The sequence below is a fragment of the Chanodichthys erythropterus genome, chromosome 7 (assembly GCF_024489055.1).
Source record: "Chanodichthys erythropterus isolate Z2021 chromosome 7, ASM2448905v1, whole genome shotgun sequence".
NCBI classification, from domain to species: Eukaryota; Metazoa; Chordata; class Actinopteri; order Cypriniformes; family Xenocyprididae; genus Chanodichthys; species Chanodichthys erythropterus.
Genome location: NC_090227.1, coordinates 19,069,653 through 19,092,485, shown reverse-complemented (window position 1 = coordinate 19,092,485; position 22,833 = coordinate 19,069,653). Strand labels below are relative to the sequence as shown.

Below are 22,833 nucleotides of genomic sequence, written 5' to 3'. Positions count from 1 at the left end.
TTTCTTCACTGAGAAAATCGAAAGCATCCGAAATACAATTGCAAATGTAAACATTAAAAGCATTTTATGATTCAACCTCAATTATCACCACTGAACAATTGAAGTTTTTTACAATTATGTTACATAGCCGATGACGAGAAGGGGAGAGGCTGGATCCAAATGCATATCCCACCTTATTTTTATAGTTTACTGCACATTTATATTTTTATTTTTTTATTATTATTTTATAATAAATCGAAAGCCTCGCACATTCACGAAAAATACCTCAGCCTTGGTGAGCAGAGACTTTTTAAAAAAAAAATTTTTTAAAAATCTTACCAATCTAAAACTTGAACGTTAGTGTATACGTGAACCGAATATGTCCCTTCCCGGGCACCATAATTTGGGTTGGATTTTTTTTTTCTGGGACCTGGCAACCCTGCTCACTCGGGTGGAGTTCGTTTGAACTTTTCTTTTTGGGTCTTATTGTTTTTGTTGATGTTTTTAAAGAAGCAAATTAGACCATTAATTAAGCGTAATAAGTTTTCTTTGAATGAAGACCGATTTTTATTTTTTTAAATAAAAAAATAACAGTTTTCACCGCAGTCTTTGTGTGACATCACCTGACAAAGGTAAGATAACGTTAAACTGATTGAAAATTGTTCGTCGGTGTTTGTTTTAGCTGTACATGCAGTATTACTAACGTTAACTGTTATAAGAGTACAGTTTGCGACAGTAAATATCCTTGTGTTTTCTCAAATGTACGTATATGATATAGTGCACTGCTAGATTCATTCAATCTGGATTAGAGATTTGGTTTGATCAGGTCTGGGCTGCGTTTCCCAAAAGCATCGTAAGCCTGTTGATCATAGAACAATTGCCACCTATATTCTCTAAGAAAGGCTTGAAACATTCCAGTGAGTACGAGTTACAGAGTAGAGTTTAACTTGATTTCTATGGACGGCTAGTGTGTTTTGCCTTAGAAATACAAAACGGGACCTATAAGGCACAAGTTAATACAGTATTGAAGATAAGACTATGAGTGACTATAGAGGTCAGCAAATAATCCGAATGAGCGTGTTAATATACATTCACATGAAAGTTACTCAGAAATGTAAATGCGCTTTTGGGAAACTCTGCCCTGGCTTGTGCTGTGTGGGGTAATGCCATTCTTTAACAAGTTCAGACAGGCGAGTGATAAGTCAGTTTTGTGTCAAACATTACTTCATTTAGTGAGCAGTATTATTAGTTGTAAGTGTTACACTGTGAAAAATTAAGTATTTATTTAAAAATGAATCCAATCAAAAAGTAACAGTGCAGTGTCAGTGTTTCATACATGTAGAATGGTATTAGTTGGAGTGTCATGTAAATACAATGGTATTGCCAGTACATGTGTGAGTGAGTGTATCAATCATTGTTGTGAAGATCTGTTTTTCTTTAATTAGCAGATTAAACATGAAGAGGTCCAGACACATTCATCACATTCATCACATATGCGTCAAAGTATCTATTTTAACAGTGTTTTGTTTCACATGGCATGCTGAAAAACAGCATTTGTTTGAGAACTTAAAGAAATAGTTAAGCGAAAAATGAAAGTTCACTGATTCTTGAAAGATGGGACAAAACATGTCCAGCAACTGCTATTAGGTTTAAAAATAACAATATTTTCTATTGTAAATATTATGAGGGATTAATAATAGAATGTATTTATCACAATTATCCCCTTCAATTTAATTTTATCATTATTATATCAAAAGTATGACACTTATTGTTTTTCTCTACATCTAAAACAGTGTCCATAGAGAAGGTTTCTATAATTCATATGCAATAAAATGGATAAAAATGATTTTTTTTTAATGATAAAAAAGCTTGTTTTATCAAAAGCAACACTTCATAATATCTCATGTCAGAGCAAGGTTTTTTTTAATGACACATTCGTGTTTTATAAGATTTCAAAGTTGTGTCCCCACTTTTTGTCAACACCGTCAGACATTAATTAAAATGTAATAAAATCAGGGAATATCAGGGGCAGCTGTCACTCTGAGGGACCCCATTGCCACATTCCACCTCTGAAGAGTACATCAATGTCAGACAGGCTCTAGTAAGTTTTATAGTTTTAGAATATTTTAAATCCTAATGTTAATATTTCCTGTGTCACAACCATGATATGTCAACACCCTCTTCCAATTTATGAGGAAATAATTTGAAATTTTTAGATCATTTTATCCTCCTGAAGCAGGTTCTATTAGCATCTAGCATTAACAGAGAAAACAAAATGGTTACTACATGAACTCCATTTGTTTTGTGAAAGAAATGCCTAATGTATCAACACCGTCAGATTTTTACGGCCAATGGTGGAGTTGACATTCAACATGAAGTCATCATATTTTTGTGGTTTATAATTAATTTTTAATTATATTAAATATAAAATAATGTTTAGTTTTTTCTAATATTGAATAAACACTAAATATGTGACCTGACGGGCTTAAAGGGTTCACCCAAAAATTAAATTTCTGTCATTAAAGGATTAGTTCACTTTAAAATGAAAATTACCCCAAGCTTTATTCACTCTCAAGCCATCATAGGTGTATATGACTTTCTTCTATCTGACGAATACAATCTAAGATATTTTAATAATCACCCTGATGCTCCTAAGCTTTAAACAGTGCACAGAAACCACCTGTTTGAAACTAAAAAAGTACATCCATCCATCATAAACGTACTCCACATGGCTCCGGGGGGTTAATAAAGGCCTTCTGATGTGAAGCGATGCATTTGTGTTAGAAAAATATCCATATTTCACATGTTATAAAGTAAAATATCTACCTTTCTCCAGACCGCCTTCCATATTCAACTTAGGAAGAAAGTGTAATGCCTCTCGCAGTTCAAAACGCTACTTCCTAAGTTGAATGCAGAAAGTGGTCTAGAGGAAGCAAGATATTTTACTTTATAATTTGTTAAATATGGATATTTTTCTTACACAAACACATCGCTTCTCGTCAGGAGGACTTTATTAACCCCCGGGGCTGTGTGGAGTATGTTTATGATGGATGGATGCACTTTTTTGAGCTTCAAACAGGTGGTTTCTGTGTACTGCCATTATAAAGCTTGGACACGTCAGGATATTTATTAATAAAACTCAGATTGTGTTCATCATAAAGAAGAAAGTCATATACACCTAGGATGGCTTGAGGGTGAGTAAAGCTTGGGGTAATTTTCATTTTAAAGGGTCATGAAACCCCCCTGTTTTACACAAGCGGCAACCTCCCCCAGTCTCTCGTGAAGCCAATACGGAAGTGACTTAAACTGCGATTCATCGACTGGCCGCTAGGGACAGGCTCCAAAAGAGAGCAGAATCTCATTGAGTTCCATGTTAAATTGGCCAAGTTTACAGCAGAAAAAAACATGTTTACAAGTTGGTTCAAATTGTGGTTTTGGTCTATACTACTAATTTTCCCCTTCAAGACAACTGTGAGGGGGGTGAATTTTTTTCTAACTCATTCTTTTAAATTATATTAAGCCTTAAAGTTCTGCATAATTAAGGGCGTGGTCACTTAAGTGACAGGTAGATGCCGCTGCTGTCTGTTAGCCGTCACTTTACCTCAGCTAATTTCAGCCGCTGAATTTGGCATCTTAGCCGTATTTGTGCTCGATTATTTTCTACAATTATAAAATATGGCTTGCTGCATAATATTCGAGACTGATGTGTGTCTGTGTAGATGTGCATGCATGCGGAAGATAAACAGAATACGTTGTTGGATAGTGACATTGGCTGAAAGTTTTGTTTGTGAGATTTACTACAATGACAATGGCGGGAGGATATCAAAATCTGACAGCACTGCTTGGATATTATAACTAAAACTGCTGCACTATTTTGAAAAAATATATTTTGGACACAGGCTCATGTTAGATACGATCGTATACAGTTTTACAACATAAACGCTGCTCAGATTGCATCCTTTCTTGAAGAACGATGACAGAGAGCAGATCATTCAAAAATGTTATGCAAACAATGGATAATATATCAATATTTCATGGACAAAAAGTACTGTTTTTGTTTTGCAATGGACATTTATATTTTACCCAAGTGCCACAGATTGGATTCATCTCGCGATCTCTATTATAAAAGTATGAAGTCCCGTTTTAATTTTCCATGTAGTTATTTGCACACCCAACACAAATTACTGGTGTTGGAGCATCTATATCTAAAAAAAAAACACCATAGATTGACAGTAAACCTTTAGAACTTTCTGATGATAAAACTTATCTTTATTAATAATTTAGATAGTATCTAGATAGATAGCTCCTTTGCTTGCTAACATGGTCATGTCGAGCTAGGCGGGCGTGGTTTCAGCAACCAGTCACATCAGCTCAAACCACCTGCCCGCCTTTTTGCCCATTTTCAGTTATCCGGGAGTGATGTGCGGTGACGCGCAGCTAAGATGGCCGCAGCCTCACTTACGCGTCAAAACTGCTGTTCAGAACTCTATGGGTGACGTCACGGACACTACGTCCATATTTTTTATGGTTTTACCCTGGTCGTTCACACCTATGACTTGAAAAAACTCTGTGAAAATGGGCGTGTAAAGCTCTGGAAAAGTGGGAGTGTAGAGGGGGGAGAAGAAGGGAGAGAACAACCAATGAAACAGAGACATACAACACACTCATTATACAGAATAATGAATATTAATATATGAGCATGGAGAAAATGACAAACTCACAAGCACAAGGAAAAAATGCGAAAGAATATTTAATAGGGCTAATAATAGGCTACTTTAATTACGTTTACGATCACTGCAGTCTCAAAATCAGTCTTTTGTCTGTTAGAATGATCATGTCGTCGCGTTCAGACCACTGTATCAGTGTCCAGTTTGCACATATAATTAATTTGAAGAAGACTTGATGAAATATGTGTGCATAACTACACTGTGCTGGTTAATGTTTGGTGCAGGAGAATGTGTGAAATAAAAACTTTAAACACGGATACTTTATTCTGTATGAGCTATGTGCCATGTGGCTAGTGTTATTAAACTCAACGCGGTGCTCCTCGCTGAAAACGAGCATATTTTCCATTTGTGCTGGTAGATTACAGCAAAACAATCCATATGCACACAAACCTCTGCTCTGGTCGCGGTTCTATGGATATTGTTGAATAAAGTCGTTATTTTCGTTTTGCTAACATACTCATTGTTTGTTGTGTTTGTTTTAATACAATAATTGATTAGTTCAATGTATTTGACAGTAAAAATGACTACTCAGGTTTTCATCACCACCATCAGATGTCAACTCCGTCAGGTCATCTCCGTCAAATTAATATTTTGATAAAAAACTGATAACATGACAATGTGTTTTGAAATGTTAAAATCATCTTGATTTCTGATATAGTTATATTTCACAGTCCAATTTAAGAAACACAGATGGAAATCTTTATTATCTTTATATATACTGTACATATATATATATATATATATATATAATATATACACATTTATTGTGTACAGGTGTACAAAATATTTGTGTAATAATTGCTCACGGTTCGGTTCGTATCACGGTTTTGGTACTGTTCAGAATGTGCTATGTTTAGGGAAAATAGGACTACTGTCAAATAAAAATAAAGAAAATAAGAACAAACAATCAAACTACAAGCAACATCACAAATAAGTACAATAAAGCAAATATTCAAATAAAATAAACAGTGCTTTTCACGTTTTTCAGGTATCTAACAGTAGTTTTCAGGTACTGAAAATGGATGAAGTAAAATATAAAATAACACTGCATGCATATTATCTTTACTGTATAAAATAAAGATGAATCATTATTGAAGTTACAAAAGCTATTCAGTCAAGAGCAGTGAGTGATTTATTTGTTATTTGTTGTTTGATTTAACGTTAAAAACAGGCAGCAGGAATATTATTATTATTATTTTTTTTTTTCCTTTAAGACATGCACGATCCAGTACATATACTGTTACACATGCGTTGTCTTTGTCGACTAATATACATTCACTTAAGACATAGCCAACTATGTTTGCTAGGATACTCGCCAAGAAGGACATGTTAACATAATTTTCAAAGAGAACTCAGTATTTGCGCGCTGACTGAAATAAGCATGTGCGCGCTTCGGATGAGCGCACACAAATTTTCTCACAGCGTGTGCGAGTTCTCTTTCGCATCTTGTTCTTGAAGGTTTAAATCAGCAAGGCTTAAATGAGTTTAGTTTAAACACAGATAGCAACGTGTTTTTTTTTGTTTTTTTACCGAGAACCGTGCATTGCCCCCCTAGTGTGTACAATATTTTTTTCAGGATTCTTTGATGAATAGAAAGTTCAAAAGAACAGCATTTATTTAAAATATAATCTTTTGTTACATTTTAAATGTCTTTACTGTCACTTTTGATCGATTTAATGCATCCTTGCTGAAAAGAAAAAAAAAAAAAATCTTTAAATTCTTCTCAAAAAAATAAAAATTCTTACTGACCCCAAACTTTTGAACGGTAGTGTATAATGTTACAAAAGCTTTTTATTTCAGATAAATGCTGTTCTTTTGAACTTTCTATCCATCAAGGAATCCTGAAAAAAGGTATACAACTGTTTTTAACATTGATAATAATAATAATAATAAATGTTTCTTGAGCAGCAAATCATCATATTAAAATGATTTCTGAAGGATCATGTGACACTGAAGACTGGAGAAATTATGCTTAAAAAATTCAGCTTTTCCAACACAAATAAATTACAGTTTATATTATATTCCAGCAGAAAACGGTTATTTTAAATTGTAATAATATTTCACAATATTTCTGTTTTTACTGTATTTTGAATTAAATAAATGTAATCTTGGTGAGCAGACAAAACTTCTTTTAAAAATATTAAAAATCTTACCGATCCCAAACTTTTGAACGGTATATATATATATATATATATATATATATATATATATATATATATATATATATATATATATATATATATATATATATATATATGTGTAACAAGGGTCACCTTTACATAAACATCTACACAACTCAGGTTCATTTAAATAAATCCCCAAGATTTATTGATGGCTTTACAAAGTTATTATGCAGGACACCCTATATATGGAGGTAACGAAGCAAGAGTTGAGCATCAAACCACACAAAAATACCAAAAGAAAAATCACACAAAAAACCTGTACATAAATTCATAAAAAGAAACCTTGTGATTCACACAATTCATCAAAGTGAATTACATGCAAAAATAGCTCAACTCTGCTCCAACACTCGACTAGTGTCCTTGTAAAGTATACAAACAATGGGGGAAACAAACAAATTACAAAAAAGAAACAAATGAAACTAGTCCGCCCAAAGGGCCATAACCACATCTTCCAGCCCAATTACCAATCTAAATACCTGGGCGGACTAGACAATATATCCAAACCAACACATTCAAACCAAAAAAAATAAACTCAAATACAACAAGAGCAACAATTAGGCTCCATAGAGCTGAAACACACACATAAAAATACCTTTATTATTTATATCAAAACAAACAGAATTTATTAAAATATTTTAGTGCTTCAAACAATCTCATACCTATGTCAAAGATCCAAAAGACAGCACATGCAAACCGCTTGCATATGAACCAATGGGCTCCATAGAGCTGAAATACATGCATTAAAACACCTTTATTATACTTCCTAAAAAAACAAACACCACATATTAAAACACTTTAATGAATTCAATAGACTCCTACCCATCTCCGAAATCCAAGAAAAATCCACACGCGAACCTCTCGCAAACAAACAGTAAGAGTGTCAATCTATTTCCGCCGGCTGGAAACAAACGCACCTACCGTTCTCGTTCCTACCACCAATCTTTATACATAGCTAGCCACACCCCTCAATTCGTAACTTTACTCCCTCACTGTCACCTGCCACATTCCATCCCCCCCAAATGCATCGGCGAATCGACGATTTAAAAAAAAAAAATAACTTAAGTTCTTACACTGTCATTTTTTACTTTGGACCTTGGTAAATGGTAGGGATTGGAATGTTGACCGGCTGTCCTTCTAGAGGATCTCCGGGGACCTTCTACTAACCGAGAACCCCAATTGGTTTCATTCACCTCATCTTGATCATCCTCCACTGAGGATCCCAAGTTTTCAGAGACAGGGGCAATATCCTCAGAGGACTCAGCACACAATGTTCCCAAAGGATAAATTTCTACCTCCTCCCCCTCTACAACTTTACCCTGTACATCAGCCCCAGGCATCTCATCAACTCCACATGTGGCCATCGGTGCACTTCTAAGCTCAGTCCTATGAACCTGCCATACTGGGCCATCCTGACTTACTGGAGCAATAGAGTAAGGGCCCCCCCATTCCTTAGGCTGCTGCACTACTCTATACAAAGTGGAGTCCCACATATCCTGAATCTTATTACGACCCTTCACAGCATGATTACGGGTATAAACTAGGACACCTTCCTCAATACCCGTATCTGTAACTTTAGACTCTTGACTCTGATCTCGGAGTTGCCTCCTTGTCTCCAACCGCCGCCTCACATGATCATAAGCCCCCTCCAATAACTCCTGGTGCTCTTTCACCCATTCTTCTACAGAACTCTCCCCTTCCTCCCCTGCCTCAACACCTAGCATGAAATCGATAGGCAAACGAGGTTCTCGCCCAAACATCAAATAATAAGGGTCCTACCAGTTGACTGATGAACTGTCGTATTATAGGCAAAAACTAACTGGGCAAGGTACCATGGCCAACACCTCTTCTGGTCAGGGAAGAGAGTACGCAACAAGTCATGTAGTGTACAGTTAAATCGTTCGCACTGTCCATTTCCCTCTGGATGGTATGGGGTTGTGCGACTCTTCTGTATATTATAAAGCTTACAGAGCTGTTGTATCAGACTACTCTCAAAATTTCTCCCCTGATCTGAATGTATCCTATTAGGAGGACCAAACAAATTAAACCAGTGTTTCACCAACACCTCTGCTACTGTACTAGCTCGCTGGTCCTTTGTGGGGATAGCTTCAGTATATTTAGAGAAAACATCGGTTAACACTCTGAGGTCTGACGGTATCGCCGGCGATACCACCGTGGTTTTTTTCTTATCAGTGTGAAAGAGACTAAAAATACTCCGTCAATGTTGCACATACAATTAAGAGTTATACACCATTTTAATCTGTGGAATATCTTCTTCATTTGTGTACACTCAGAGTAAAAACAGAATGTTGTGCTTTTTGTAAAATAAAGAAAACTAACATGATGCGTGATCTCTCCTCTCCCTCTGAACGAACTCCAATCTGATAGTTCTCAGAAAATGAACTGTAACTTAGTGAATACTAATGACAAAAAAATTAAACTTATGTCTAAAAAAACGTTAAGATGTCAGGTTTTAAATCATGTAAGTCATGTAAGTCAAATCGAAAACAAACCTTCTTTGTTTATGTAATCTGTATGAAAAGAGAGCCATGTCAGAAATCCGTGATTCAGCTCATTATCTGCTAATGCGGCCACGCCCACGGAGCCAGCGCTATTCAGACGCTAATTCAGTCAATACATGCATTCATCGTCTCAATCGTGTATTTATTGTCTTGAAAAGTGTTTATCTGGATGTAAAAGTCATGGTTAGCGATCTCTAGAAGACATGCAGTTACTTCCTGTTTACTTGTCTTCTACAGATGAAGTTTAGATGAGTTTTTGTTTCTTTAGTGCCCTCCGGCTGCTGTATGTATTGGAAACTCCATTCATGGAATAGCCTCTTCTTCTTTTAGATGAATTTGTGGACTAAAATGCACAGAACGCCCTCCGACTTCAAGGATGAATTGAAAACACCAGCGCTCATAGTAATGACAATGAATATTAAGTTAATATAACTCCTCTGTATAGAAAATTGACATAAGCATATGAGAATCCAATATTTCTCCAAATGTGCATGCTTTTAAACTAAAAGTCTATATCTATATCTTTTTGCATCACAGAAATACATTATATTTTAAAGTATAATATAAAACCATTAGTTTATATTGTAATAATATTTTTCTGTATGTTTCATATATCATAATGAGCTTGAGACATCACAGAAGGTTTTTTTTCACAGCCTACCTGACTGAAATGCCTCATTAAGCCTCTCCCACTGCCGAATAAGCTCCTTAGTGCCTATACCAAACTTAGCTCGATCCTTTGGACCCGGAAATTTACCTTCCTTCCAATGAACCAAAAAAGGCCCAATAACTGGATCCTGCTTCTGCAGCAACGCAAGATCCACCCCTGAACAACCTGGAAGGGTGACAATCTCAGACTGAACACACAGAGGCATGCTCCCCACATTACTTCCTACCCTGGAAGCTTCAGTTAACTGTGGCTCCATATACTGGCGGGACAACGCATCGGCATTGCCGTTACGAGACCCTGGGCGATACTTCAAAGTCAAATTAAATGCAGCCAACTGGGCCGCCCACCTCTGCTCCACAGCACCAAGTTTGGCTGTATCCAAATATCGCAATGGGTTATTGTCCGTATACACAGTACAAGGTGTACCTAACAAATATTCCCTGAACTTTTCGGAGACTGCCCACTTAAGGGCAAGGAACTCCAGCTTCATAGAGCTATTGTTCTGCATGTTTTTCTCAGATGGCCTAAGCCCCCTACTAGCAAACGCAACGGGTCGTAACTTGCCTTCATGCTCTTGTGACAACACTGCTCCAAGACCTGAATGGCTGGCATCTATTTCTAAGACAAACGGCCTCTGGAAATCAGCATAAGCCAAAACTGGAGCTGAAATCAAAGCTTGTTTCAGCTGAAAAAAAGAATTACCACACTCCACATCCCAATATGATGCAAGAGGCTTCCTTGGAGTCTTACCTCTTTTTCCTGCTACATTTAACTGAGCCACCACCCGATGCAGTGGTGCTGCCATTTGTGCAAAACCTGCAATAAACCTACGATAGTAACTGGCAAATCCAAGAAAAGATCTTAACTCTGCCAAATTACTTGGAGTTCTCCAATCTCGTACTGCTGCAACCTTATCTGGGTCTGTAGCAACCCTTTCTGTCGAGACAACATGCCCAAGGTACCTAACCTGAGTCTGAAAAAAGTGACACTTAGACAGTTTAATCTTCAACCTCTGTTTCTGAAGACGGGAAAACACCTCCTCCAACCTTTCTAAATGCTGTTGAACAGAAGAAGAAAAAACGGTTAAGTCATCCAAGTACAACAAAACTGATTGATACCGGCAATCTCCAAACATTCGCTCCATCAGGCGCTGAAAAGTGCTAGGAGCATTGCACAACCCAAATGGCATTCTATTAAATTCAAATAACCCAAATTGGGTGCAAAAAGCTGTCTTAGCCCTATCCTTTTCAGCAATCTCAACCTGACTATAACCACTGGCTAAGTCAAGAGTCGAAAACCATTTTGCCCCAGCAAGACCATCCAAGGATTCTTCAATCCGAGGCAATGGAAAAGCATCTTTTCTAGTTTTTGAATTTAACTGCCGGTAATCCACACACATTCGAAGTCCCCCATCCTTTTTCTGTACTAGAACAATTGGAGAAGAATAGGGGCTACTACTTTCCCTAATTATTCGGCTATCCAACAGTTGTTTAATGTGAGCTCTCACTACCTCATATTGTGAAGTGGGAATACGACGATAGGGCTGGCGGACTGGAGGTTCATCCAAAAGAGGGATCTCATGAGTTATCAAATTTGTACACCCAACATCCAAATCAGTCTTGGCAAACAAAGAATGATACTTTATTAATAAAGCTTTAGCCTTCAACTGTTCCCCCTCATCTAAACCCTCAAAAGATGGAAAATTTATGCCCTCTTCCCCAACATGCTCAGCTTGCTGAGTAGTAACATTAGTGGTAATGAACATGACTTAACTTCACAGAAGGCTCAGCTTGTGGGTCCTGTTCAACGGCTACCTCAGCCACACTGACGGTTGCTATAACCCTACGTGGAGTCAAACAAACATCAGAATAACTGACATTGGTTACGGGTACATAAGCAATTCCTCTCTCAGACGAAATAACAGCCGGAGATACCAACAACCCCTCTGGCAAGCTGCCCTTCTCAAAATCTAATGGTTCAACTAAAAATTGAAATTGTTCTTGTGAGGGAACCTTAGGACAAGTAACTGGAACAAATGTTAAAGCACCTGCAGTCACACAAACTGGAGCCCCACTCCGTACCTTTACCTTATAGGCTTCCAGTGAGTTCAACATAGCTTCCTCAACCTGGCAATGTCTTAAAGCTTGTCTCCATCCTGGAGCTGAATCCTGCACAGAAGGAATATCAAACAAACTAGACCCATGCTGTTGAAACAACTCTTGATAAAACCCTTTAATAACATTCATACCTAATACCCCAGGGGTTATATATTTTTTCAACTGCATTTGGGGGTCCCTGGGATCTTTCACTACCAGGATGCCCATAGATGGCATACAATTACCAAGAACTGTAATATCCAGCTCTAAATAGCCCACATAGGGCAATTCTAAACCATTTCCTGCTCTAAGGTCTAACCATGAGTAATCACGTAATGGAACATTTTCAAGATGAGCAAAATATTTGTTATAACAACTCTCGGTTATAGTAGTGACCATTGAGCCTGTATCCAATAATGATGAAACTATGACATCCCCAAACTTTACTTCTATCACTGGACAATTACTTACAAGTTTAGATGCCATACCTGCATTAGAGCCTGAAGGTACCCCTACCAATGTGTGGCTCTGCACACTGGCGGGTTCTAGTTTTCCGACTGAGTTACAGTCTCCTTCTCTGGCTGTGCAGGTCTGGGGCGTGGAGGAGCTAAACAATAGCGTGCAATGTGTCCCAACTGATCACAACGAAAGCATCTCAACTCACTTTCAGCCTTTTTTGTACTTCTAAAAGTTGGAAGTGAAGCAGGAACATTTACTCCAGTATTCAAAGGGCTCAAAGCCTTCACCAATGAGTCCAATTGACTCTGCTGCGCTTCAATAAGGGCTCTAAGTTCTGAATATTCTGACTGATTAACACTTTTGGGCTCACTAAGCACCTTAACTTGAGCCTCATTAGAAGAATACAAGGAATCATTTCGTTTTTGTGTAAAAGAACGCCCTTCACATTGTGCCATCCATTGAACAGCTTCCCTACGTACATCACGAATTGTCCAGTTAGGATGTGAATGTACTTAATCTCTTAACCTCACACCCAGATTGAGATCTCTAACCCCATCACAAAACTGGTCACAGAGATCTCTTTGAGATTTAACCTGAGCCAATTCATTTGAATTTACAATTTGAGCCATTAAAGTCATTAAAGCATGAGAATAGTCCAACAGAGACTCTCCTTCTTGTTGTTTACGATTGAAAAAGCGACGTTGCAGGGAAATGTGAGAATGTGAACACCCATAAATTTCTCTTAACACTCTAAATATAGCATTTACACATTCTTTTTCTTCCCTTGGTAGATATTTCACCTCTATTCGGGCAGCACCCTCCAAATGATTATACACCCACAAAGCTTTTTCTTTTTCAGTAGATTTTGTTTGAATATGAATCTCAACCAATTCAATCCATTCTTCTAAGGTAAGAGAATCAGACCTATCCAAATTCCCTGAAAACTTTGGTACCTTCTCAGTTTGTTGAATAAACACCACTTGTCCCTCTCTCTCCACTGCAGTTGCAGCTGAACCCACATTGTCCATGCTACTACTCGAAGGCCCAGATGGGGCAGATGGTGAATAAAGTCCTTGTGAACATTGCTCCAGATCCATGGTATCTCTTACAGCTCCTTCCAAGGACATGGCGCTGGAACTTGTCTGCTATACAAACACAACAGCCCAATGTTGCTCTTGTTAACAAAAAACAAAACAAAAAAATATTCCCCCACTCACAATTATAATACTTTACCACCAATAATCTTGGGGAAAAAAATTGTGACTACGCCAAAATGTAACAAGGGTCACCTTTACATAAACATCAACACAACTCAGGTTCATTTAAATAAATCCCCAAGATTTATTGATGGCTTTACAAAGTTATTATGCAGGACACCCTATATATGGAGGTAACGAAGCAAGAGTTGAGCATCAAACCACACAAAAATAACAAAAGAAAAATCACACAAAAAAATTTGTACATAAATTCATAAAAAGAAACCTTGTGATTCACACAATTCATCAAAGTGAATTACATGCAAAAATAGCTCAACTCTGCTCCAACACTCAACTAGTGTCCTTGTAAAGTATACAAACAATGGGGGAAACAAACAAATTACAAAAAAGAAACAAATTAAACTAGTCCGCCCAAAGGGCCATAACCACATCTTCCAGCCCAATTACCAATCTAAATACCTGGGCGGACTAGACAATATATCCAAACCAACACATTCAAACCAAAAAAAATAAAAAATAAACTCAAATACAACAAGAGCAACAATTAGGCTCCATAGAGCTGAAACATACACATAAAAATACCTTTATTATTTATATCAAAACAAACACAATTTATTAAAATATTTTAGTGCTTCAAACAATCTCATACCTATGTCAAAGATCCAAAAGACAGCACATGCAAACCGCTTGCATATGAACCAATGGGCTCCATAGAGCTGAAATACATGCATTAAAACACCTTTATTATACTTCCTAAAAAAACAAACACCACATATTAAAACACTTTAATGAATTCAATAGACTCATACCCATCTCCGAAATCCAAGAAAAATCCACACGCGAACCTCTCGCAAACAAACAGTAAGAGTGTCAATCTATTTCCGCCGGCTGGAAACAAGCGCACCTACCGTTCTCGTTCCTACCACCAATCTTTATACATAGCTAGCCACACCCCTCAATTCGTAACTTTACTCCCTCACTGTCACCTGCCACATATATATAATAATTATACACATAAAAGTTTTTTTTTTGTGGCCTCTGCTGCCTTGGTAAAAACTTATTTTTTTTTTTTTACAAAATTGCATACTGTTTTGTCCCACTTCTCAAGAATCAGTGAGTTATATCATCATTTAAGCTTTGTTCAGACTGTTAGTCCAAATCCAATTTTTGGTGCATATTCACTTGGAATTCCATCATATTTAGCAAGTGTGAACAATGAAGAAAATCACATGAAATCCATTTTTCACAAATCCATTTTAAGCTATTTATTCATATGACTTGATTTGACTTGACTTGATATGTGGTTTGGAATCAAATCTGTGTATCATTTATTCTGTCAGTTTTTGACTAAATATTTAAAGTAGAAAAACAAGAATTCAACTAAATTTTTAGTTTTTTGTTCAGGGATGGAAAAATGAAAGAAAGAAAAAGTGCTTGAATATTCAATATCTACACGGTCCGTGTACTTTTGTGTCAATTCCTTTTTCGTTTTTTAACCATGTCAAGAAAAACAAAAAAAGAACCGTTGTTTTATTTTTAAATGCTATGGTGAATACCAGAATTTAAATTAAAACAATGCACTAATTTAATGTGCACAAAATATATATTGACTTCTTTTCAGATTATTACGTTTTGCATCTTTATAAACCAAAATTTAAAATGGACAGATTAAAGTCGAAGAAATGTCAATTTACAAGTTTTCTTTTGTAAAATTGTTGTTTCTCCCATACTTTCGAGAGCCATGTCTAATACATGATAATAATTGACTTGATTTCCTCCCCATTCTCACTCACGAGGGGTCCAGAGAATGCTATACTGGCATCCATCAAAGCGGGACATTCTAAGTGCTTAACGTGAAAAATGCTTAATGTGGCTTAATGTAGGTGATATTGGAGGAGCAAATTCACTACAGCTTATAAGCAGCCCACAATGAACACCATTAATAACACGTTAAGCATTTTCCTAGAAAATAAAACACAGGTATGAAGAAAACGCTTAATGCATTAAGACACTGATATTAAATAACCAATAAAGATATGCAGACAAGCAGGTCAGGCCAAATATGAAGACAACGCGCTTTCAACGTTCAGCGTTTTCCACTTATATAAAACCATAATAAACACTTAACATAAAAATATTGTCCTTCCACTTTGTTTACGTTGCCGTTGTCTTAGCCTTAGATGCTTTACAATTTCTTAATATAAAACCATATAAAACCCCTAACAGAGCCAGACAAAAAATTAACCTTAATTTTGATGTCATTTTGGCCTTTATTCATGCAGGCTCTTGAAGCGAGTCATTCTATTGACGCCAGAGGAAAAGGCACTAGAGGGCGCTTTAGCGTCTGTGTGTATGACGCAAAACACTGGAAATTAAATTTAGCATTTTTACATATTAAGAAACAAGTTGTATTTCATTTATATTATTTTTCACAAAATAATAATCTTGCATAAAGAGAAATAGCTTGTTTCTGTTAATTCTATTCATCAGTGTTAAAATAAAAAAACAAAGAAACCGCATTTTCCATATTTAATTTCTGGTTTAAAAAGGATAAACGAATGGACGCAAAAGTACACGAACCCTACACTTGGATGGGAATGAATTGGCCATCCGAATGAAACGCCCATTTCCTCTTATTGGGCATCCAAAGATTAAGTCGTGCTGTCATCAGTTCTTCTTCATTTCCACGCAGCAGAATAATAGTCCTCCTCAGCTGCGGTTGTATGGATTCTTAACAAATTTATTGCAACTACATTTAATCTTTTTCTCACCAAAAACAACCAGACTAAGGAGTGGCTTGACACAAACCGTACCAGGGCAGAGACTAGACAGGGCTTTCTTCTGTGTAGACATAAATTCACCTATGGCTAACTTTACGCATGTCAGAGAAATAGGTATACAGTTGCAAGAAAAAGTATGTGAACCACTTGCAGAATCTGTAAAAATGAGCAAAATTTTAACAAAATAAGAGTGATCATACAAAATGCATGTTATTTTTTTATTTAGTACTGTCCTGAGTAAGATATTTTACATAAAATATGTTTAAATATAATCCATAAGACAAAAAAATAGCTTAAATAGCTTTATTAAAATGATCTATGACTGTTGTTTTTTTTGTTTGTTGTGTGATGGTTGTTCATGAGTCCCTTGTTTATTCTGAGCAGTTAAACTGAGCTCTGTTCTTCAGAATAAATTTCCAGGTCCCAAAAATTCTTCAGTTTTCCACCATTGAACCCTTTACAACAGTTACTGAATGATTTATGTTCCATCTTTTCACATAGAGGACAACTGAGGGACTCAAACACAACTATTAAAAAAGGTTCAAACATTTACTTCTTGCACGTTTTATGGTGGATTGTGTTACTTATTTATGGAACATAATTACTCTTTACCATCTGCCGCTGGTTCTGTCGACAAGGACAGCTCCCGTAAACTCATGAGGGAAAAGCGGAAGCGGCGCCGGCGACTGTGTCATAATAAAAGTTCCGCTGCTCGTGAGGCGTGTGTTGATCAATCGCTCCAGCTCCTCGTTCAGCTCGCGCAACACTCGGTCCTGCTCTGCTTCATACTACAGTAACGTTAATAATCGCATCCATGAACATGAGTTCTTCCAGACTCCAATCCCTATTCTTTTTGCACCGTCTGTTGAGATGGAGACCACATGTCCCAAGTTTCCGCTCTAAAACTTGGCGTCATTAAACTACGCCTTTGTTTTGAATAGGCTTCTAGCGACCTCTAGCGGAAAAAAATATCACAGGTTGTACCTTTAATAACGAAAGAAGTGTCTGAAACCACAGCCTTGCAGGCCAATGAGGAGCCACTAATAGTAGATGGTGCCCGCAGTCGCGCACCCGACACAGAGTCTTCCAAATCATTGGTAACTGGGGGAAAGCATAAAACATGTCTGGTCGTGGGCTAACGCATCCTGACCCAGAGACCCTGGATCGTCCATCAGGGAAAACCAACGAGGACAATGAGACGTGAGACTGTCTGCAAACACATCCACCACAGCGGTCCCATATGTTCTCCGTATCATCTGCACGACGTCTGAATCTCCCTGCGACACCCTGCCAAGAGAGCGAGCATCTGCAGCATGATTGAGTCGACCTGGTAGGTATGTTGCACAAATGGAAAGCAGATTGGTCTGCGCCCAAATGAGTAGATCGTGAGCTACCTGAAGCACACTCTGTGACCCTGTGCTTCCCTGATGATTGATATAAAAAACGGCCACTTTGTTGTCTGTGCGCACCAAGACATGCTTTCCTCTGAGAACAGTCTGAAAATGCAAAAGGGTAAGGAACACCGCTGTCTGTTCCAAAACATTTATGTGTGCTGTACGCATAGCCCCTCTCCAGGTGCCATTCATTCCCCTCCTGCGCCAGACTACACCCATCACCCCCCACCCCCCGGCCGAGAAGACATATGGCATATGTCCTTATGACTTCCCAGCGAGCAGGTGGAGGTCCTAATAGAACTCCTGTGAGGAGAAACTGCTGCTGTGACCACAGTGCTAGAGCTTGCATGAAGTCTCAAGAGAACTACATGGCCACATAGCTTGTTGCCAAAGCCAGGCCAAATGGAAGAACCCTGAACTGAAATATTTGACCCCCTATGGCAAATCGTAGGAACCGCCTGTGCTCTGGTGCAATTGGAACATGAAAATAGGTGTCCTTCAAGTCTATTGTCACGAACCAGTCTTGCAGCATGATGGCCTGCAAAACATCTGTTGTGCACAACATTCTGAACGGCAGGAATTTGATAAATCGATTTAAGTTTCTTAAATCCAAAATGGGGCGAAATCCGCCATCTTTCTACCCCCGGGATGAACTTGGGGATCGACATGTTCTATGGCATCTTTGCGCAACAACACTTGAACTTCGTGCGCAAGTGCCTGTGCCTGACGTGGATCGTGAACTATTGTTTGTCTCACGTCGGTATGAACAGGAGGTCGACAGCGAAACTGTATACGGTACCCTCTTGAAAGGGTTGTCAAGAGCCATTGATTTGTTGTTATTGATCTCCAATGATTCAATTGACTTTTCGTGAAACAGCTCACTGTCGATGCGTCAACACTCCCGCAAACGATTTCCTGTAGAGGTGTGGGGGGGGGGGCGACATTGGGGACCTGGGGGGGAAGATGTGAGACTGATGACCACGTGGTTGAGTCCCGCCACAACGGGAAGGTGGAGGAGGTGGTGTAGTAGTCTGAGAATTACGATGGTGGAAATGTTGAGATGATCTATAGTTGGGTCTTACACCAACACTGTGAAAACGAGCACCAGAGGCTGCTAGAGGAGGCCTGGGACCTGGGGCAGTCCCCACATGACGGGAGCGAGTTTCAGACACTGGCACATGCCGATCCAAAGATTCCTGTGCAGCTAGTCCAAAAATTTGTCCAGGTGCCAACTGCAATCTCCGCAAATTGTTCCTACATACCTCCGGCAAAGAGGACTGGGCCAGCCAAACCTGCCTTTAAGCCTGTACAAGAAAACCTAAGGCTGTTCCACAGTGATTGGCAATAACACCCATGGTCTGCAATGTAAGTTCAGTAAAGTCTGTCACTAATGGGTCAAACGAAGTTTCTCTCAGAGAGGAGTGTAGAGTCACAAGCATGTGCGCCAAGGAATTAGAAACACCGCCAAGGCTTGCTGTAGCATTGTATGAACGAGACAGTAACTCATCAGTGCGCCTACACTCAACATTGGGGCAGCGTACATTCTCACAAAGCGCCTCATCAGGAGATACAATAAGCGCTGCCACACTAGGTGGCATGTTACCAAGTCCTACTGTCTCTGGGTCATGCATTACAGCCAGTGTGCAGGCTGACTGATCTGGACGTGTTGCCTTTGTTGAATTTTGCAATGCATACACCAATACAGACGTAAGTCATTGCACTGAGGCATTGTAAATTATGTTCTCTGTGCACGATGCAGAAAAATATTCTCAGACCCCACTGCTGGTTGAGGGTGGCAATCATAGCTTTTAATGTTCCTTCCAGTGATGCAACAACTGAAGATGATCCACCTGATTGCACAGATACTGTCTCACTGCCAGAGTGCTGTGATAGATCTTCAGGCCGGTTTTCCTCAGCACCTGAAGTAACATCTGGAATGGTTTCAAAGAGTGAGTCAGTGGCAGCCACTGACATCACATCCAAATCCTGTCCTGTATGCATCATTGGTGAGGATGTCATATATCATACACTCAGGCTGAACTACCTTTTGCGCATCTGTTTTAGACTGAGCTTTAGACAGAAGTGGCAATAACAGCTCCACTGCAGAAGACAGCTGATCAATTTTACATTCTAAATCAGAAGATCTAGGTTTCTTAATCTTCTTCACACCCTGAGATGCTTGCTTACGCTTACGATCAGCTGTGGTGATACTGGAAGAAGGTAACAAACTATCTGAAGCAGATTCTAGACCCGCTAGACGAGCGTGACGCACGGCGAGTGGCATAATGGAGTATTCCGGACATGGGTCAGTCAGTGCCTCTCTAAGATGATCCATACCAAGACAAGCAGGACTATGGTGATGTCCATCCATTATATCCGTTACATTGGGGCATGTAGAACACTAATGTGCATCCATGTTAAATCAATACTCACCGTAAAGTTGATAAATCCAGCACACGTTAGTAATTCATGCCGTGATCAGGTTCGTATACGCTCTCAGCCGAGGCAGCCAGGGCTTCCGAGTGTAAGTATATAGTCACAGAAGCATTCAAACTTGCCGGCAACCTGCAGATTGAAGCTCCTTATGTGATGCAATCCTTATATCACGACCGCGGTGCACCGCGAGATGCGTGTAAATCCAACAATCAGTATAACTTACTAAGCAATGTAATTCAAGATGAAACAGCTTGCGATATATCTTGAAGATCTCTTCAGCAGCAAGCTGCACAAAATATCGTCACGTTCGATTCAACAAGCGAGAATGAGAAAGAGATCGAGGTGACGTGCTAAGGTGTTATTATAGTACAAGGCATGTCACGAGTCATGAGGTGACAACTTTGTCATTCGATTCTCGATCAACTGTGAGCGTGAGGAGTTTTCCACTAGTGCTTTCAGCACTGCCTCTGGCGGCCTGGAGCGAAAGGAAATAGAATCAGTGGGTTACATACCTATGAATGGGTTTTTTTTAATAAATTCAGCTCTATATATATAATTTTTTTTTTTTTTTTTGGTCTAGTGGATTATTGTAAACATCTTTTATGTAAAATATCTTACTCTGGACAGTACTAAATAAAAAATAACATGCATTTTGTATTAACTCCTTTATTTTGTTCAAATTATTAACATTTTCACAGATTCTGCAAGTGGTTCACATACTTTTTTTGCAAATGTATGTGTTTATTTCAGAAATATGAATGTACCTCGCATCTTCTCCCGTACATTGCCCATTAGTCTACTACTTTGGCCTGTTATGTTTAGCTGACCAACTCTCAAGATCTGTGTGTGAAAGCTGTGGGACACCCTGGACAGCGCAGAGAGAACACACAATGATTCTGTGACTTTGTTTAGTTGGCAGAGAAAATAAAATGCACCGTTTTGTTTGACATCAATTAATACTCAATATTAAATAAACTCAGCAAAAACAAAGTTATAACTGCTGTGTATTTACACTTACTATTCTGTGCTTTATTATATAGGTATATGTATCTGCTTTGAGATTACCCATCACAACTTATTTGAACTGTGTGAACTAGGTCAGTTGCTTTTTAGTTCATGTCTGTGTTGTTTTTTTTTTGTTTGTTTGTTTTTTTCAGATGGGGTTAAATGAAGAGAAGAATCAAACATGTGGGACCATCTGCATGAAATACCTGCTCTTCACCTTCAATTTCCTGTTTTGGGTTGGTATCTGTATATACAGTGCTGCTTGAAAGTTTGTGAACCCCTTGCAGAATCTGTGAAAATGTGAATAATCGGTTGCACGCTGCAAAGTGATGTTATGGGATTCACTGTCAATTGCATCGACTGACATAACCAATGCATATTAGACAAAGATATAATAGTAATGTTGTAGCAAATTAGCTCAAAATAAATATGAATAATTAATCATAACTAGTTATAATTAATTATTAATATTTTAATCAGTTAATAAAATTAACTTAATGTAATAAAATTAATATTACAATCAATTAACCTGTTGTTCAATGAACACACAGTGTTAATTGTTTATTAACTAAGAAATGTTCATTTCCAGGTTATGGGAAATAACAATCTTATTCTACTAAAAGCCTGTAGTCAGGACCGACATGAATAGGGACTCCCGTATACGAGCGCAAAACACGGACAACCTTACGTGTGACATGAACAAGACTTTATTAACTAAACATTTAAACTACTCTAACATTCACACACATACATGCATACAGTTTACCAAGAGAGAGAGAGAGAGCTAACGCAGAGTACAGGAAGCAAGAGGTTACAGCATTGTTGGACATTCAGCAGATCAACAGCCTTGAGCAAACCATCAGTTTTAATTTTAACCGGCCCTTCTTTAAAAGGGGTAAGGATACTCAATGTATCCGATAATGAGACTAAGTTTGATACTTGCATGTCTCTCCAAGTTGAATTAAACTGTCCTGATGCAATTTGTGGAGGCTCCCGTTGAATCTTTGCTGATATTGTCTTGATGAAAGAGAACCAGTTGGATTCAGAGGATCTTTGGTGAATGGAAGGTCTAGGCCGAGGCCTGGCACAAGCTTGGGGTTCCTTAGAAGCTTCTAGCTTCTTAAAGCATCATCTTGACGTCAGCATTTGTCAGTGAAAGAGAAGAAGAGGAGGAAGAGCAGGAAGAGAGGGGGTTCCTTGTGATCAGTGAATATAAGGGGTGAAGATGTCACACCCTCTTGAGGTGTCTGAGCCAATAAGGAGTTCCCCTTTCAGAGGGAAGTTTTACGAGTCTTTGTTCTGTAGCAAGATATTAGCATAAGACACTGGATTGGATGAATGAGAGAATAACCTTCTAGATTCTTATAA

The 22,833-nt window shown here is 38.3% G+C and overlaps 1 protein-coding gene across 4 annotated transcripts in view; it reads left to right on the top strand.

Annotated features, from left to right (window-relative positions):
* Positions 1-417: 417 nt before the first annotated feature.
* Positions 418-22,833, top strand: part of cd151l (CD151 antigen, like) — a 102,309-nt gene continuing 79,893 nt past the window's right edge. For 2 of the 4 annotated variants that reach the window (XM_067389073.1, XM_067389075.1), the window contains exons 1-2: positions 418-611; positions 21,618-21,701. In XM_067389073.1, coding sequence (XP_067245174.1) covers positions 21,618-21,701 — 84 coding nt within the window. In that variant the 5' untranslated portion in view covers positions 418-611. Of the gene's footprint in view, positions 612-1,435; positions 1,443-21,617; positions 21,702-22,833 lie in introns of those variants that run through there. The other 2 variants (XM_067389074.1, XM_067389076.1) reach the window with 2 other exon arrangements.